The sequence below is a fragment of the Microcebus murinus genome, chromosome 17 (assembly GCF_040939455.1).
Source record: "Microcebus murinus isolate Inina chromosome 17, M.murinus_Inina_mat1.0, whole genome shotgun sequence".
NCBI lineage: Eukaryota > Metazoa > Chordata > Mammalia > Primates > Cheirogaleidae > Microcebus > Microcebus murinus.
Genome location: NC_134120.1, coordinates 7,971,471 through 7,992,545, shown reverse-complemented (window position 1 = coordinate 7,992,545; position 21,075 = coordinate 7,971,471). Strand labels below are relative to the sequence as shown.

Sequence of the window (21,075 nt, the reverse complement as noted above, 5' to 3'; positions counted from 1 at the left end):
GCAGAAAGAGCTGGGAACCCTCTACCCAGTTTTCCCCAATGGCATCATCCTGCAAACCTATTGCACCGTAGCACAACTAGGATATTGGCTTCTATACAGTCAAAAGAGGGAGCATTTGCATTACAACAAGGGTCCCTGATGTTGCCTTTATATAGACACCCCACATCTTCTGGATCCCCTCCAACTTCACTCTTATCTTCCTGGCTGCCATTACCCTGTTCCCTATTTCTATAATTTTGTATAAATTGTCATAATTTTTTTCTTTATTTTAAATGAAGTTGAATATCTTTCAATGTTTAAGAGATATTCTCTTTCCTGTGAACTCTGTTCTTTCATATATCCAGTTAATTTATGTGGACTTGATATAACGCTTCATATAATAAAGGACTTGTCTCCTGTTACATCTTCTGTGTAGGATGTACTGTTTTATTTGATATACACAAATTGTATACTTATTATAATTCAATTGATCATTTTATGATCTCAGGATTTGGGACCAAACTTAGGAAAACTTCCCCTACTTAATTATAGAAAAACCCCTATATGTCCAAATTTTTCTTCCAATATTTTTCAATGTTTTATGGCTTTTAAAAAACTTTTTAATGTCTGAGTCATCATTATTAGGATTCCTATTGGTTTAAATGTGAAAAAAGATTCTGTTTCCAATTGTCTATCTAGTCGTCCTAAGAAAATTTAACTATGCATTTTTAACATGTGCTATTCATTATGATTTTCAGATATAAAATACTCTGACAGTATGTTTCAGGAAATTAAAGAAGTATCCTTGGGTTTTCCTATAGTATTGTAACTTTAGGAGGTACTAGAGTTTACTTTTTTCTTTATATTTTTAATAAAAATGTTTTCTATAATGACGGTACTATTAATTTTGCACTGCAAATTTTAACTAAACATGAGAAACAACATTAATAATCTGAGGCCAATTAATGTAATCTGTTAATTCATATGTGTGAGGTGTTGTAACAAGATTGACTTGCAGTTCAATCACTTTATGACAGATTCATCTGTTTATTTACCACATGATGGGTCCCTTGCTCCAGGTCTCTGAGCCAGATTCATGTGGTTTCTGAAAGGATAGCAGGTGACAACATAACTGCAGCAGCATAAAACCTTTTTTCTCTGGAAAAATAATTGAAAGCATATATCGTGTTTCCCTGAAAATAAGATGGAGTCTTATATTTATTTTTCCTCAAGAAGATACCCTAGGGCTTATTTTCAGAGGATGTGTTATTTTCCCCTTAAAGCTTCAGCTTGCAGCATGCACAGGATGGCTGGGACCTGACAGGGGGAGCCAACCTTGTTGGTAGGGCTGCCCACACCTTTCCAGTCACCTCTGGGATAGTAGCTGTCATGATGGGGCAGATGAAAATTGCTGCCCATCTTTACCACTCTGGGACAAAATGCACGGGTTGTGCAGATATGCTGCATAGCCACGCCCATAACTAGGTCTTAATTTCAGGATAGGGCTTATATTGTGCAAATGCTTAGAAATCCTGCTAGGGCTTTATGGGTAAATCTTGTTTTCGGGGAAACATGGTAGTGCACTGACTTTTTTTTATTATTTATGTTTTTCAGCATATTATGGGGGTACAAATGTTATGGCTACATATATTTCCCTTGCTCCCCCTCCCCCCTAGAGTCAGAGCTTCAAGCGCGTCTATCCCCCCAGTTGGTGCACATCACACTCATGTTTGTATATACCCATTCTCTACCCTCCACCTGCCTGACACCTGATAGATGTTATTCCTATATGTACACTTATGTGTTGATCAGTTGATACCAATTTGCTGGTTAATACATGTGCCGACTTAGTAGATGAACAACTCTTTTTTGCATTTATTATATTTACTTTATTCTTCATTTGTAGATTGTGATTTCCTATTTTGGAAAGCATGCATATGAAGTACTTTTGCATGAGGTGGACAATGGATTATTGACTCAACAACATAAAGAGTTTATATTTTAGCCATTTTTAGCCATGCACAAACATATCTCTCATTTATAGTTATATGCTAATCATAATATTTGATTACAGCAATGCAGAGTTCCAAATAAAAGGGATGATATCTGAATTCTTCCTAACATGCTTTTCTCCTTTGTCAAAAGAAGCTGCCATTTCCTGACTTTCAAAGTAGATTATAAATAATGGAATCTCTGTTTTCTTTTGAAAGGAACTCTTGAATCTTCAACATGCCTACTATAAACTAAGCAGACAATACCAGACAACAAATGCAGAACTGACTCACGCAAACCATCGTGCGGCTCAAGATGAGGCAGAAGTAAAGAAACTGAGATCACGAGTGGAAGAACTGAAACAGGGACTCAACCAAAAGGAAGATGAGGTACTACTGTATACAGAAACACATGCTACATAGCTTCAAAATAGCATTTTATAGCACATATGTGGCGTTTTCTTCTTTATTAACATATGGCATTCACTGGGATAAAAGCCTTTACATTTTTATGGCCAAAACCAATTAAAATTTTTAAGGAAAAAAACCAAAAGGTTGCATAGACAACGTGCACATTTATGATATTTTTTTTACAAGTGCTTTATAGCTTCAATGTTTCAGCATGGTCCATTGTGTGTGAATGTGTTTGTGTGTATGTGTGCGTTTAAATATGAGCACAGGATCATTAAAGCTCGGTGTTTTAAGCTTTGATATAAGCATGTTTCTCAGAGAAATATGATATATGTTGTGATTTTATGTTGTGGTATGTATTCTCCCCAGTGCTCTCTGGTGTTCAGAAGAATTTCTGCATCTCATTTGGTTGTGTAAGGTCAACTCGCTAGTGGTTTATGGAATATTTCAGATGTTTCTGGAAAGTAGACATCTCAGTATAATGTCCAGATAGCACACCTGTGTCTGTGGAGTGATTTTACTGGCAGTTACAAACAACAAAGATAATATTTTTGAAAGAAACACAGTCTCAAATGTCAGTATGATTGTGGGATTGTCACCACATGGCAGCATAATTTCAGATGGTGTTCCAGTAACTACATCTGCTCCTGTTGAACAAATTTGAGGCAAAAAGCATTAGTTCCCTGATTTGAAAGACTGTTTCCATATAATGCCAAACAGTTGGAAATCTAAAACAAAACAAAACAAAAAGCTGAATTATTTTTTCCATGGAGTAATTTAATAACAGAACACATTTTACATTTTAAGATTTAGTTTTTAATCAAAACTATTCTAATCAAGCAGATGAGATTTTCTTTTCCAATAACGCTACATGAAAACAGAATCATTCCATCAATGAGGCTTATACATCTTCCTCTGCTGTTACTAATACCATCTTGTTGGCAGGCATTTTATCCTTAATATGTCTCTTTCTGTGAAGATATATATGTACTTTGTAATGATATGCAAAGGCTCAAGAGAATCTTCTTAAGTTTGTGTTTTATCATAGCCATTATTCCTGTAAATAGTTTTACAGGCAATATTTGTTGGGGGGAGGTGACGAATAAACCTCTGTCAATATAGGCTTTAAGAAATCACTTTGGACTAAAAGTGGCAAGGAAATGGTAATATCTCCTAAGGTCTGTGGGCTAATGAAGTATTAGCGTCCAAAGACCTGATTCAACAATCTAATTGAGTGATTTAAAAATGAGCTGTGATCATAAGGATGACCCTATTATTTGCTCCTCTGGTAGGATTACACTTCCCACATCATCAGTGTCAGGCTTGGCCATATGATGTTTGCTTCGCCAATGCCTTATGAAGAGAAGATATGCATTCCTGTTGCCATCATAGGCTTTGAGAGCCAACACAGAGCTGTCATGCCTCTTTTCCCATGTGTCTTTTCTATCACGTCTCATGTCTTGAGGCCAGCATGTCCAAAGTATACATTATTCTCTCAGCATGGATCCTGAAATGATGAAAACATGGAGCAGGGTCTTTGTTGAACCACAATGAAGTCCACATAGGTAAAAATCAATATCCATTATTAGTGTAAGCCACTGGTACTTGGAAGTTGTTTTTTTACTGTAAAAAAAAAGAAAGAAAGAAAGAAAGAAAGAAAGAAAGAAAGAAAGAAAGAGAGAAAGAGAGAAAAGAGAGAAAGAGAGAAAGAGAGAAAGAGAGAAAGAGAGAAAGAGAGAAAGAGAGAAAGAGAGAAAGAGAGAAAGAGAGAAAGAGAGAAAGAAGAAGAAAGAGAGAAAGAGAGAAAGAGAGGGAGAGAGGAAGGGAGGGAGGAAGGAAGGAAGGAAGGAAGGAAGGAAGGAAGGAAGGAAGGAAGGAAGGAAGGAAGGAAGGAAGGAAGGAAGGAAGGAAGGAAGGAAGACAAACTTAGTTGAAGCTAAAACACATCTTAAAATGTATCTCCAGTGTCAGAAGTAGGTAGTAAAAAAATGTATTATAGGCCAGAATGATAGATAGAAACCCATATCATGAAGTGGTGAAACATCTTATACATTAGTGTCCAGTAATACCTTGGAAGGCAGATAATGCACATAATGAGCTTGTGGTTTTTAGGTGAAATGATAAGAACTGTTTTTTTGTTTGTTTGTTATTGTTATATTTGAAAAATTCCAAAAAGAAAAGTGAACTAATAAAAGGATTATAGATTTTTCAAAGAGGTGTATAAGGTAATACAGAAATTAAAGTAGTTCTGTAACTTACAGGTTGTAAGGTGTATCTGATTTTCATTTCCAAATGATAAAATATAAATCCGAGGTTGGATTTGAATGATAAATGTCAATTGAACTTGAGTTTTGTGGCAAGAACTAAATCAATAGTATTTCCATCAAGTTTGTTATTAAAGTTCTGCATCTATTAAGGTAGTTTCTTATAAATTTTTTAAGCTGAAGAAAGTGTAGGGAGAAACGAGTAAGATTGTGCCTCTACCGGAACATCTCACAATTCAAGGTAACTATAAGTAGCTCAGAGACAGGAATTCCTCTAAAAGAATAGCAGATGTGAATATCAACCTGTGCAATTTACTGGAATCAAACAGAAAAAGAGACAGCTTTTTTTGTGAAAGTTATATTGGCATATGAGCTTCTAGCCTGGGCTAAACAAGAGTAATTTTTCAAGGTACAAAATAATCCTTTGTTCCTCCAAACTGGTGAGAATGAAGCCAGCTAAGCAGGCTAACACCCAGCAAGAGAATATTTTCCATTGACAAACTCAGATATGGCTACAGTATATACTAAAAAAAGAAGGACTTTCCAGAGAGCTAAGAAGCATAGAAACTACAGACTACCGTGTTTCCCCAAAAATAAGCTAGGGTCTTATATTTATTTTTCCTCAAGAAGACACCTTAGGGCTTATTTTCAGGGGATGTATTATTTTTTTTTTTTCAGTACGGTACAAATCTACATTTATTCAAATATAGTTAAGTCGTCTTCTTCTGGAACATCATCATAACTCTCCAAACCCCGAATTCCATTCTGAATTTTTTGCAACTCTATTTCCTTTAGAACCATTGGCCCCAGTCTCTCATGTCAAGCAATAGAGCTCTCATGGGGCAGATGAGAATGGCTGTTCCTCTTCTTTACCGCTCCACGACAAAATGCATGGATTGTGCAGATACACCGCCACGCTCATCACTAGGGCTTATTTTCGGGGTAGGGTTTATATTGTGCAAATGCTTAGAAATCCTGCTAGGGCTTATTTTATGGTTAGATCTTATTTTCAGGGAAACACGGTATGTAACTCCTTTTTTTTTTCTTTTTTGAGACAGAGTCTTACTCTGTTGCCTGGGCTAGAGTGCCATGGCATCAGTCTAGCTAACAGCAACCTCAAACTCCTGGGCTCAAGCAATCCTTTTGTCTCAACTTCCCTAGTAGCTGGGACTACAGGCATGCACCACCATGCCTGGCTAAATTTTTTTCTATATATTTTTAGTTGTCTGGATAATTTCTTTCTATTTTTAATAGAGACAGGGCCTCGCTCTTGCTCAGGCTGGTCTCAAATTCCTGACCTCAAGCAATCCTCCTGCCTTGGCCTCCTAGAGTGCTAGGATTACAGGTGTGAGCCATCACGCCCAGCCTTATACAACTACTTTTAGGGAGCAGAACCCAGGCCAAATAAAGGAACATACCCCATGTGCAATGTAGGTGCCCCTTGCAACATCTGCCAAGTTAGATTTCATTAATGTTTTCTATCTCCCTTTTCTATACGGAAATATTTATAGGAATTTTGTCTTACTTTCACTATAGTAAATTGGGCAAGTATGTGTGTGGGGGAAGGGTGTATGTAAATTACTTGCCTTTTTAGTAACTGGATCTCTGGGGCAAGAGAAAACATACTGAGATCTGCTATAGAGATTATCATAAATTCTTGAACTTTGAGACTAATGCTATGCTTGGGTAATTTTCCTTGGGGCGGGGGTGAAAAATTTTGAGTGAAGTAAGGAGAAAAGCAGTTTGTGGCCAAGAGAGTGGTCTATGTCATACTTTCTGTGAATGAGCATGTGTATGTGAGTGAGTATTTGCTACCCTTTGCTGTAGTTTCCAAGCATAGTCCTGTGACTTGTTTGGCAAAAGGGAATTGTACTGCTTTCCAACAGAATCTTTAGGAATCATAGTTCCACATAGGGAAGGATTTGGGTATAGTTCATATTTGAAGCCTAGAAATAGATTCATTAAAATATATGTTCAACATGCAAAATATCTCAATATTCTGCACCTATAATCTAATCAATTGATCACAATTGATTCATACTGGTATTGTAATCTGGATTATTTGATTACAGTTGTCAATTTGTCATTTTTTCTGAGGCCATTACTAGTTTGGGTGGGTGAGAACGAAAATATCCATCATGGCAATAAGATTTTGCTTTAAATAGCTGTCAACGTTTCCACAATTTGACTTTTAATTGAGAAGCAAAGAAAATTATGTCAGTTTTAGTGCTAAGCTTTTCAATTTTATAGTACCAAATTCTTCAAATTGCAATTAACGTTTAATTGGAACTGTCAAATACAAAGTTTTCAACTCTCACAAGTCAACAGATTTTAAATAAATGAAAATGAGATATTAATCCTCTGTACTGTAGAGAAAATAAGATGTTCCTGGGCCCATAGGAGAAAATCCAGGGTCTGAATAAATAAATGAGCAAATTTTAAAAATCCTTTTTCTGGTGAGTTGTTTTTTTAAGCAAATTTACAAAAAAATCTAATTAAAAATATATTTGTTAGAAGGTAAACATTCATTTCTCATCATTTTACTAAAGTCTTTCTGTGAATTTATATTACATCATAAAATGACAAAATTTAATTGAGACTTTTTTTTACCATAGTGCAGGGTCATTTATATATCTATATTAAAATATCAAAATAACTGACCACCTTAATAAATATGGTATGAAAAGCAATCTATGCAAGGTGTAATAATGCAAGCAAAGTTGTTAGAAACAGAAACATGTACAGCACCTAGTTTGTAGGGTGTCTATTTGCTCTGTTGATTATTTCTTTAGCTGCGCAGAAATGTTTTAAATTCATCAATTTTCACTTATTAATTTTTGTTGTTCCTGTGATTTCCATTGGAGTCTGCTTCATAAATTCTTTGCCTGGACAAATAGCTAGAAGAGTTTTTCCAACATTTTCTTCTAGAATTCTTATGGTTTATGTTTGCTTTTGTTACCTGTGATTTGGGTGTCCTATCCAAAAATGTATTGCCAAGACCAATATCAAGAAGCTTTTTCCCTATGTTTTCTTCTAATAGTTTTATGATTTCAGATCTTATGTCTAAGTCTAATTTATTTTGAGTTGATTTTTGTATATAGTGCAAGATGTGTCCAATTTCATTCTTTTTATTATTATTATTATTTTTATTTCAGCATATTATGGGGGTACAAATGTTCATGTAGATATCCAGTTTTCCCAACACTATTTGTTCAAGAGGCTATCATTTCCCCATTTTGTATTTTTGGTGCCCTTTTCTAAAATTAGATGACCATATATGCATTGGTTTATTTCTAGGCTCTCTATCAATTCCATTGGTCTATGTGTGTGTGTTTGTGCCAAAATCATACTGTTTTGAGTATTATAGATTTTTTAATATAATTGGAATCAGGAATGCCTCCAACATTGTTCTTCTATTTAAGATTACCTTGACTATTTGGAGTCTTTTATGGCTCCATACATATTTTTAGATTTTTTTCTATTTCTGTTGAAAAATATTATTGGAATTTTGATAGAGGTTGTGTTGAATCTGGAGGTTAGCTTTGGGTAGTATGGACATTTAAACAATATTAACTTTTTCAATTCATGAACCTGGGTATTTTTTTCCATTTATTTGTCTCTTTTTCAATTTCTTTCATCAATGTCTTATAGTTTTCCATGTACAAGTCTTTCACTTCCTTAGTTAAATTTATTTCTAAGTGTTCCATTCTTCTGAATGTTATTGTAAATGGGATTGTTTTCTTGATTTCTTTTTCATGTATTTCATTGTTGGTGCAGAGAAACCATACTGATTTTTTGTTGATTTTGTACCCTGCAACTTTAGCCAATTCATTCATTATTTTTAAAAATGGTTTTGGTAGAGTCTTATAGTTGTCCACATATTGGATCATGTCATGTGTATTTAGATGTCTTTTACTCCTTTCCCTTGTCTAATTGCTCTAGCTAAAACTTCCAGTGCTATATGGAATAGAAATGGTGAGAGTGGGCATCCTTGTCTTGTAGAAGATATTAGAAGAAAAGTTTTCAGTTTTTCCCCATTGATTATAATGATAGTTTTCAACTTTTCATAATCGGCCTTTATTGTGCTGGGGTAAGTTTCTTATATACTGATTTTGTTTAGATTTATTATCGAGAATGGGTTTAAACTTTGTCAAAGGCTTTTTTTCCTGAATATATTGAAATAATCATTTATTTTTTGCCTTTTATTCTGGTAATTTAGCATATCATATTTATTGATTTGTGAAATGAAATCTTTTCTCTTAGTGAAAATTCCATATTTACCCTTAACTTGTCCTCTCTGTCTAAAAAATAAGCTTCTGTAAATAAGAGATGTTCAAAATATTCAGTGAACTATTTTGTGTTAAAAAAAGTATAAATTAGCGGTAAACTAGTTCCTACCTGCTATATGCTCATAATTCACAAACAAAGCTGCACTGGATGAGAGTTAGTGTATAGTAATTAAAAGAATAATAGTTCTATAGTAAGTAAGGGGAGGCAAAATCACCTAACTTTAAGATGATATTCTTATTTTAAGAAATTTGTTATTTTCTTCATTGAACTAAGATTTAGTGATGTAGGTGCTCCACACAATTCTGGTGCAAGAATAGAGATAAATAAAATATATTCCTGGTATAAAGATTAAAGTCTAATACAGTGCTTTTCAAACCAGCTGTACATCAGTACCACTTTGAAAGATTCAAAAAAAAAAATACTAATACTCAAGTCCTACTTCCAGAAAATCCACTTCAATTGTTAGCGGTAGGGCTTGTGTATGGGTGCTTTTAAAAAGCTTCCCAAACAATTCTAACATATAGCCAAATGTCAGAACCACTAGTTATTGCAGTCTGTACTTGTTAACACTGTAATATGCAAAATTAATTAATGTAATAAGTCTTCTAGTTTTGAGACAAATTCAAAAGGTGAAAAAACACTTAAACAGATGGAAAATCTAAGATACAAGATAATATTGTGCCCTGTCGGTTCACACTCAAAGCATTAGTGTTTTGCTAAATGTATTGTTGGTATGGCTCTACACTTAGCAATTATCACCTTATTATTACAGCTTAGCTAATTCTGGCTTCATATTTTAATACCTCCTGATGTCAAAAATGTGAAGCTTTTCAAAATTCTGATATCATCAGCGATGATGAATGTGAGAGACACTTTGTTTAAACCAACAGAACATTAATTATCTAAATTAATATCCATTTTTTAAAGAAGTCTTTATTTGGAAGGACACAGACATTCTCTTATAGCCCTAAATCTATTTAGGTAAAATCTCATTAATTTACACCCTGCTGATTTTAAGATTGTGAGAATAGTGTTAGACTGAAATTCACATTTATCTATGAAAAATATGTGCTAAGTAAGAGTTTCACATAAAATTAAAAAGAAATAATAAAGAAAGAGGCCATCTGCAGGTTCACATAGGGACACAGATAGTTGCTAATGAGATCACCACAGACTCCATAACCGAAGTATAAAAACCAGCCCAGTTTGTTTAATACTCGTTACTTCCTAACCTCTATGTTAGATGTTAGAATATATGTGATTTCTTCCCAAGAAAAAGTTTTTAATATAATGAGAGATATCCAACCATAAATATGCAAGGTTTAATGCAACAAAATAAAACGTCATTATGGGGTATTCATAGGATGCAGCAGAAACAATTTGTGGTGCTCCTTTTCCTTCAAACACTCAACGGCTGTTTGCAAGTATTTGTTTTATATATTTAAATTTTTAATTATTAACTCCGACGGGAGTAGATGGATGAGGACCAGAGCGCCCTGTGTCAGTATCAGTACCAACACTCACTAGTGATGTTTCAGACGTCTCTAAAATGAAGACATCAGAGGCAAAAGAACAATGTGAACAGAAGTCCAGCGACTCAGTTTCCATTAATTTTTCATCTAAATCATTCCAATAATTTCCTTTCCCCTTCAGTGGTAATTTGAAGGTTACCATTTTCCTGCAATCATTTATCTTGCTCTTGTTCTTCATTACTCTCGGCAAACACCTCCACGGTCCAGTACTTCTGCCCCCCCATAACTTGACGAAAATCCAAACTCATCAAGCGTGGCATAGTTTCAGCTAAAACTTTTGAGTTTTATGTGAGTAGAAAATGTAGCCTGAGATGAGTCTGAGTACAATCAAAATGTTTTAAGGGCAGGTTATATGGAAAGATTTAGACCGTGATCTTCTGTTGCTTTTCCTCCCCTCTAACTCTAGGCAGTGCTTAAAGTCTACCATCCTTTAACATATATATATATATATATATATATATATATATATATGTATATATATATATATACATATATATATACACACACACGTATATATACACATATATATATTCTTTTGAATATCTGTGACTCTGTTCCCTCTCCTCATTCAGACATATTATTGTCCATTCATATATGAATGGGCACCAGAGATAATGGAAATGACAGAGACCTCATTACATTAGAAAAAAAAATGATAATGACTCAGCAAAAAGCAATTATTTTTCTTTCCTTCTTTTCTTTTTCTCTTTTCAGGGTTGAATTAATATTGGCACACTGTTGAGTTATTTCTTGGCATATTCATTATCCCATGCAAATATATTCTCTTAATTTATGTATTCCCTTTTACCCTCACATCCTACTCCCATTCTCCTCCCTCCATGTAAAGCCATTTAAATTTGGTTTTGGGGTATCTTTTTGTACAAATTTGGTTTTTCACAATATGTCCTCTGTTTTGTGTGTATGTATTTTGATTTATCATAACCCTGTTCCTGGTCCCATATTACAGGGAAATTTTCACACTGATCCATGAGGGGATAGGTACAGGGTATTTGTTGCAACATTATCTCTTAGGGTGGAGAGGAGGAGGCAGCCACTGGGAGAGTGGAGAGGTAAAATCTGGTGGTTGTACACCATCGAGTGCTTTACTTTCCACTAGAGGACAATCACAATGCCAAAGGATCCTAACAACCATGCTTAGAGAAAAGAGATAGAAAAGCAGGAAATTTTTTTGAAAAGTAATCATCTTTCTGATCCGTGATTGTAAATGAGCAGTGTTAGAAAAGGTGGGTGAAAAATATAAACTCAATCTAGCTTCTAAAGTTTCAACACCATGTATGGTATATTAGGTAAGATTAAGAAAAATGGAGTCAGCTTGGGAAGTAAATTCTGACCAATGTCTTTACTAGTTGTATGATCTTGGAATAGTCATTTAGTCTCAGTGGGCTACACTTTCCTTATCTGAAAAATGAAGAATAATTTGTGAGATTGCATAATTTTAATCACTGAAACATATGTTGATTTAATGAAACCTTTAAGGAAAGTAAAGAAATAAGATATCTTAAAATGAGAAATATTATGCATAATTAATCTAACTAGATCTTGAGTCCAGTGTTCAGCATTTAATATACAGTATGTATATTTTCTGTTATATAACCACATTTAATTTAATATTCCAGTATTTAACATATAATAATGTTATAATATGTTATAAAATTTAATCTAATCTTTATTATAAGCCTATAATTATGGCAGTTATTATAGTAATGTTGTAATAATTGATAATACATATTAATATAATCACATTGTTATCTCATGGAAGCCTTATCACAGCCTTGAAATTCGATAGTGTAAATAAGTAAATGACATGAACATTGTCACAGATTGGAGAGAAAGAGTTATGATATCATCCCAGGTGTTGAAATATATGTTGAAAACAAACCTCTTTTTTTATATATTATCATGTTATTTATACCATTATAATAATTATGTGGATTTAACTACTTTTCCCTGCAAATTAAAATTTAAAAATGAAGAATTTTATTTAAGATCCTTACTTCTGTGTTGGATTATGAAGTATGTTGGGTAGACATCCTCCATAATCGATAGATCAGATTTCACGAAGCTGTAGTGGATGATACCAGACCTAGACCACCAAACAGACACCATTAGCTTTTTTTTTATAAATATTTGGTTTTGGACTGTGTTCTGACACTTCATTGTTATCCAACCATTGTGCTGAATGCTTGTGATTTTCAAAAAGTATCCATTTTTCATCATATGTAGCAATACGGTGTAGAAATGGTTTGCCTTTATGTCGTGACAGCAAAGAAAGGCAAGCTTTGAGACAATTTCTCTCCTGTCACTCATTTAATTTATGTGGTATCCATCTATACAGTTTCTTTACCTTGCCAATTTTTTTCAAATGTTCCAATATTGTTGGATTAGTAACATCAAACCTTACTGCTACTTGACCAGTAGTTTGGAATGGATTTGCTTCCACTACAGCTTTCAGCTCATCATTATTCACCTTGGTTTCAGGTTGCCCACATGGCTCATTTTCAAGATTAAAACACCGTAACAGAACTTCTCAAACCATCCATGTTCTATGTGTCCATTAGCCACATCCTTCCTAGTTTTTTGATTTTTTGAGCTTTCCACATTGCATTGATTCCACAATGGAACTCATATTCAAGAATAACATGAATTTTTGACTTATCCATTGTTTCACAAAAATTGCTCTAAAAAAATGTGAAAGATAATCACAAGTCAAACATTCTGCAAGACTGAGGATTTACCTTTACAGTAAAAATAAAGCAAGAAGTGTCAAAGTGAAATGTCAGAGATATCAACTGTCAAACTTAGGAAACTGGAGATTTCATACTCAATGGCCTCAGTCGTTAATCCTTTCTTACATATACCACTGAGGTAAATGGGTTCTGTACAAATCTGGTTTGTACAGAAAAACAGGCATTGATAAATAAGGAAAAATCGTAATAGTATGAAAAGAGAAAGAGAAAAGACCCAGAGACTTAGAATAAATTAATATAATTGTCAAAAGAACATATGTGCACTCATTTTCTTTAAAGAAACAGAATAGAATTAGACAAAGGCATTAGCAGAAATCTTAAACCAGAACAAAAGACTACTTTGGAAAGCAAAGGGGACTGATGTCCTTTGGTAGGAAATACAATGGAAGTAATCTGATCCAGAGCTCAGAGGCAAGTTGCCATGGGAGACTTTGGCATCTATATTAAGGCTGAGAAAGAAAATTGCTATGGATATGAGTGTTCAGTGCTGTTAAGATTTGGCAGTGTTGAGAGCAGGTACACTACTACACATGTGTGTATTTGCTTCTAGAGTCATCTCCTAGAGATAGAAAACCCATGTTCTTATTAAATGTACACATTTTATTGCTTTTAACAAGCAGACCATATTTTATTTTTGTTGAGAGTTACATGTAATAACACAATCAAATTTCTGGTTGTTCTCAGTTTCAAGAACATGAATAGCTCAGAAAAGGGGAAAATATACTTCTGTCACTACTTGGTAATAGCACATTTGATTGGAAGAAACCACTTTCTAGTAGTTACATTAGTGCATTGAATGTCAGACCTGTATGCTCTAGATATGACCATCATATTTCATAATATACCTGGACATAGCTCTATTCAACAATAGAATTACAGACATCAGTAAGAGTTGAGATCCAGAACTAGTTCTATATTCTGGGATAGAGATAAACCAGAGCCAGGATTTCAAATCTGCATCAAAACCATTTTGGTAAACAGTGTATGGGAGAGAGCTCCAAAATGTGTGTTCTGAGCCTGATTCTGGAGAATCCTGGAGCAGGTAGTCCTTGGAGTGTGTGTACCATTCTTGTTGTCATTATAAAACTCTCTACCAGTCATCTAATGGGTCCTAAGGCAGAAATCCTTCTGAGGGAGATAACTGTTATGATTCCTTCAGGGTCTCAGGTGAAAAGGAACTGGAACACCCAACAGCATATCAAAAAAAAAAAACAAAACAAAAAAAACAGCATATCAAAAGAGGAATCTCATCTCAAAGCTGGGAGGCAGGATGTTGTCATGATTCAGAGGCTCCACATAAAGTCAGTTAGATGATCAACATGAGTCCCAGAGTGCTGAGCATGGGCCCTTTAACATCATCCTCACTAAGGTCAGGAAAAGCCCAAGAGAACAGAGTTGGAGATGTAATATTATAGTTCTGTAGGGGAGAGAGGAATAAGGCAGAGCCTAAGACTCAGTAAAGCTCTCTGAGATGACACTATGGACCCCAAACAATTATGTCATGTTTATTTTTTCTGCTGTGTTTTTTCTTTTATTTTGTCCCCTCTGTGTTCAGCAGGGAAAATATATCCACAGTCCCAATTTTTCTAAGAACTTATATTCCAGGAAAGGAGAATACATTTATAGAAATAGAGAACACACAAAAATGTACAGTGCACACAGCATAGGAGGGAGGTGTGGAAAAGTGGCCTGAGAAAATCCCCCCCACACCTTGCTAGATAATGTTGGAAAAATGACTCAGTCGTTCTGTTCCTCAGATTCCTCATCATAAATTGAGGGAGTAGGATTAAATGAGGATCAATTTTCACTTCTAACACTATTATTCAAGACTGTTATTCAGAGCTAATATAATAGAAACCCATTTTGCCCAAGATTTAAAAACCAAGTTTTGCACAGATGCCTGTTTTGTAATGTCCCCTCACAGATGTTAAACAGGGTTCATTAAGATCCTTAAGAACAGTGTACCTTCCTTAGAGGTGGACCCATTAATTGAGGCAAAGTGATGGTTTTGATGACCTCAGGGGGTGATTTTTATATACATAACCATGGAAACTCTGCTTATTGACTTTATTAAAATGGTTTTTCTAATAAGCCATAAAACACTCTAAAGCACGTTTCCCAATTTTCTTGACTGGCATAAGATCAGTACATATGTTTCGTTTTTCAATCACTCAATTTGTATCATGTCAACACGTGTCCTTGTAGAAATAGAATTTTCCATATGCAAAGGCAAGATTCATTTTGATGGACTTGTATGCTATGTCCAGGTGCAAATCATTTGGTATATTAGCATTTTTTCTTTAAAGCTCAGTCAGTTTAAAATCGTGTTTAATGTTCAGTTTTATGCCTTATGACATCAGTGAAATTTTAGACTATTGACATGGTGATGGAGAAGACAACCTTTTTAAAGTTTTAGGAAAATTAAAATTACTTCACAGTAGAACTATTTCATAGTCAGAAATACAGAACTGCTTTTTCCTTGAGCAGTGCATACCTGTGATATTGCTATGAGTGACTATTTAACAAGTGACTGCTGCATAAAATAACAATGAGTGAATTGTAGTCATTCATCCTCCATGTGAAACTCTGAGTGAAGGAATATAGTGTCCTGATTTATTACTGTGCCCAAGTCCTTAATTAGGCAGTGGTGATATAATGATAATACAAAAATGCTAAGAACAGCAGCTTCCACTTAACAAACTCCCAAATATGTGTTGAATGAATGCATGGTCTCTGGTTTCACAGACCTTAGGGTCCATTTGAGAAAACAATTGCAAAAGCAAATATCCCAAGGTAGGTTTAGTACTATAAAGGGCAAACTAGGGACAACTAGTTTAGTCTAGGCAGCTTCTTAGAAGAAACATAAGAAACTGAGGAAGAAACTGAGAATTTAAGGATAAATACGAGTTAGCTTTTAGCCAGGACAAGAGGAAATAAAAGAAGTGAAGAAGAAAGAGCATCTGTTAAGGCTAAAAGATGAATAAGAAGTTGGTAAATTTCAAGAAGGGAATGAGATTTGGCACAGCTGAAATGTAGCAGATTGTGGCGGTTAGTGGGGAGAGAATTTGAAAAAGGAACTTAGGGCAGAAGCACAAAGCCCTGAAAGCCATAAGGGAATTTAAACCTTATTTGGAAGGAATAGTAAATCACAGAAGTATTTTTGGCAGTACAGTGATATGACTGGTTACCAACTCGCACGTAATGACTATCTTCCCAAATGGCCCTGTGCCCTGGGCCTGAAGGGCAGTTGTCCTTACATCTGCTCATTGGGCATTGTCTGCTCATTGCTCCAGACCTTTGTCCTTCTCTTTCTTTCTCTGTCTCAATCTCTTCCTCCCCATATTTATGCATTTGTGTGTGTGTATGTATAAAAGATACACCCTCATACTTACATCTTACATACTTAAACATCTTATATGTATGGCATTCACTACCCTACCTGCATCATTTACACATCTCTGATCAATTTCCATCATTCCTTGAGATTTTAGCACCTGGTTTACTGCCATTCTCCTCAACAACCCCTGACCACTTGGTGATTCCAATATCCAAAAAGACAACTTTCAGTACTCTTTACTCTGTTCCTCAAATTCTTCTCTGCCAATTATCTATCCTCCATTTCACCTTAGCAACCCAGTCTCAAAGTCATATGGTAGATACTGTCTTCTTTTTATTTCAGCATATCATGGGGGTACAAATGTTAAAGTTACGTATATTGCCCATGCCCACCCTCCCCCATCAAGTCAGAGCTTTAAGCGTGACCATCCCCCAAACATTGCACATCTCACTCATTGTGTTTGTATATACCCATCCTCTCCTCCCCCTCCCACCCACCTGATACCCGATAAATGTTTTTCCTATATGTCCACTTATATGCCCATTAATACCAATTTGCTGGTGAGTACATGTGGTGTTTGTTTTTCCATTCTTGAGATACTTCACTTAGTAGAATGGATTCCAGCTCTATCCAGGAAAATACAAGAGGTGCTATATCACCATTGTTTCTTAACGCTGAATAGTAGTACTCCATGGTGTACATATACCACATTTTATTAATCCACTCATGAATTGATGGGCACTTGGGTTGTTTCCACAACTTTGCAATTGTGAATTGTGCTGCTATAAACATTCAATTTGGTAGATACCGTCTTTATGAATTACTCTATTTCTCTAAGTTCTCAAATTAAGTACCCCACTCAACAAATATAATCTCTTATTTTTAATAAGATAAGCTAACTCCCTTTAGTACCCTAAGTGTAGCAAGATTACAACCCACTGGGGCATATGCTTTGTTAATGCTACCACCTGTTTACTGTCATTTATCCATTCCCATATCTAATTTCATTCCTTATGCATTATAAATGTGATAGTTTAACATTGTAATCACTCCATTGCATATACCTCCATTTCCTGGCTCCATATATATCTCTTCAGATACTCATTTGTAAAACTCCAGCTCTGGTTAAATGCAATCCTTGGCTTTAGCTGTGGGTGCATGTAGCAATAGAAAAACCAGCACCATGGTGACAGGACTGGCTTAAATTCATGACCAACCTCATCTCAAGTGGCTTCTTAGTCCTCCAGCTTATTAACTCTTCTAAATGACTATTTCATTTCTTCTCTCCCCTCAGGACTATAATCCTTCATTCTTTCAGACTCTCAGCTGAATAATCTTTCCTCTGATTTTACTGAGAAGTAAAAAAAAAAAAAAACAAAAAATACAGGATTACAGAATACAGAATATTCATCACACATTCCCACAATCACATCTGTTAAACTACCTAGATCAGTTGGCACCATTATATTTTGCCTACATTACTGATCTATCTATGAATGAAATATCTGAGTGCCTATTGTAGTCAGCCTCTTCACTTTTGCCGAAAAATACACAGACATATATAGATAGGTGTAGATTAGACATAGATACATAGAAAGAAATAAAACACATATATACATAAGTATGTATTAATATATATATATATATATACATCTAAACATTTTATATATATATGTGTATATATGAGAGGGTGTATGTGTGTATATATATAATCTTTAAGATAAACCAACTTTCTTTAGTTCCACTCCCACTGCTGCTACTGTAAAATTTTACTGCCTCATTTTACAACAAAATCCTTGAAAGAAATTTGTTTACTTCTTATCTTTACTTCCTTCATTCTTTTTCTCATAACACCAGTGGAATTGTGACCACCTCTTTACTGTCTTTTTGCATGACAAAAGAGAAGTTGTCATGGTCACAAATATTCTCCATATTTTCAAAGCCAATATTTTATTCTTGGTTCTCATCCTCAAAGTATCATAATAATTTCACACAGTAAATCACTTCCATTCTTACAAGAATTCACTCACAAGGATGCTAGAAAACCAGTGTTTCTTGGGGTTCCACCTTCTTGATCTCAACGTGGTTGTTGATTCTTTTTGTGTTTTCAAATCTATATGTGAAAGAGTCCCCAAAGCTACTTTTCCACCCCCTCTGTGCCTATCTACATGCACCTTGAAGATAATATCTTTAAGCTTGTGGCTTTAGATGCCATCTATATGCTGAAAACTCCCAAACTTAAATCTTTAAAGTTGCTCCTAGTTATTCAGTTGTTCAAGAAAACAGTTGGCTCAATTTTGATTCTTCTTTCTCTTCCCACCCCATATTAAATCAACTCTCACATCCTTATGTTCCTTATATTCAAGCATTTCCCAAATATAACCACTTATCACCTCCCTTATTACTGTCAGCCTTGCTCTTGACACCATTATCTTTTGTCTGTTTTTCCTTAATGCAAAATGTTAATATTAATAATGAAGAAAACTGAAACAAGGACGATGGGGCCAGAGGAGGTACATGAGAACTCTCCCTTTCTGTCAATTTTTCAATAAATTTAAAATTGCTCTAGAACATAAATTATCTTAAAATTCTTATATGCTAAGCATCTATTAAATTTATAGTCAATCAAACATCTCTAATGTTACAGCACTTAACTTCAGTATTTATACTAACAAACTGCATTTCCTTTTAAGTACTAAATAAACAAAATTAAATGCTTTATAGTCTGTTTGAAGAATAGGGTCTTCTTTGAAGAAAAAATATCTTCAAAAGGAAAAATATTATGGCATTCCAAAATTGAGGTACATAATAAATAGGATTTTCTTATGCAAGTAGAGTAACTGGTGATCTATAGTAATGGCAATTTTTCACAAAATTGCCTGAGTTACAAAGAGTGAGCAAATACCCCAGAACATTCTGAATTGTAGTCCTTAGCTAATGTAATATTTTTTTTGATGTTCACAGTTCTTTTTCTAAAAACTAGAATTTCCTTTATTTTACATGAAAAATTCATGGTCATTTTAATATATTTAAATATTTTGATACAAGAATTTATATTTCCCAGAATTTGGGGACAATTAGAACTCCAAGGATGTGTGTGATCTTTATCTCACCACATAGATGCAGAAAGTTTCACATTGGTCTCTGCATAGAATGTGTTCACTTGATGGTCTGTGTGTGGAGGGCAAAATAAATGTGTTGTAAAGACAGCAGCAATTACTCTGCCCAACCCCCAATAGTAGTCAGGAATTTTTCCAGTTCATTTCCCACTTCATTAACTTATATATATGCATTTATAGACATGCATGATTACTTTCATTTATTCATTTATCCAGAGTTCTTTATCTGGAGGCTAAATGTGTCAGAACTTGTGCACTATCAGTGGAAGAATTCTCCAAAAGTATTTACAACAATCTTAGATGAATCAGACAACAGTATTGCAAGATTAGTATCTTTTAAAGCACATATCGTTATAAGTACAAGAAGCCATTCTTCATCAGGTTGGATGGCGTGCTTCCCCATTTATATGTAAACTATATCCGAGGAGGTATATGTAGATATGTGAGAATATTTTTTATTCTGCTACAAGAAACTTTTGGCCAAATGCAAAATAAAGTAATGATGTTATGAGCTCATCCAATAAGATATACTCCATTTGGAAAACATTCTTCAAATCGGTAGTTCTCACCTCTGGAGGTCCCAGAGAATACTTCTGGAAGTCCATAGGTCAAAACTACTTTATAATAATAATAACTTTAATATGTTATTGCCTTTTTCACCATATTGACTTTGCATTGACAGTTACAAAAATTGCAGGTAAAATTGTTTACAGATGGTTTGTACGCAGTGATCTGAGTCTTCTTTCAAAGAAAAAGGAAGTTAAGAAATATTTTGAAATATACTCTACTGAAAGAATACTTACTATTTTCTCATCAGTTGCTGTATATACAAAATTGGAATTCTCCTTTAAGGAATGTGATTTAAATATCAGTTGTCTGACTTTGTCTTGTCAGCATGAATGAGGAGAGGATGCAGGATGATATAATTTTCCATGTGTGTGTTTTTTTCATTTTAAAAATTATAATTTGAAAAGGTATTTGTATTGTAGAAGAAGACATTTCTTCCTGTTATTAATATTATCTTTCTGATCATGTAAGTCTTTTTTAGAGACTTATGAATTCTCTTCTAAATTTAAAAGAAATAAAAATTAGATTATAATGTCCTCCATTTTCTATGTGGGAAATTAAATATTAGTCCTTTGATTTGTAAACCAATCATAAAACTGTTGCTTATTTCTTCTTCACATAATTGTGTATCTTACTATATTATTTCTTGTAATCTGTTTATAAAGAAGCTTTGTGGAGACCTTTTAATTTTTTTTTCTACTTTTTTCATGAACTTATTTTGCTACAACATCATTTCTCTTTCTAATTTAGGATAACTATTTTTTATTTTAATAATAGATTCCATTTATACTGATTTTTCTTTGTTTTTGTGTTTTTG

General features: G+C 34.3%; 1 protein-coding gene across 1 annotated transcript in view; it reads left to right on the top strand.

The window, feature by feature from the left end:
* Positions 1-21,075, top strand: part of CCDC102B (coiled-coil domain containing 102B) — a 202,430-nt gene that overhangs the window by 167,573 nt on the left and 13,782 nt on the right. The window contains exon 7 of the mRNA XM_020282138.2: positions 2,190-2,360. Coding sequence (XP_020137727.2) covers positions 2,190-2,360 — 171 coding nt within the window. The remainder of the gene's footprint in view (positions 1-2,189; positions 2,361-21,075) is intronic.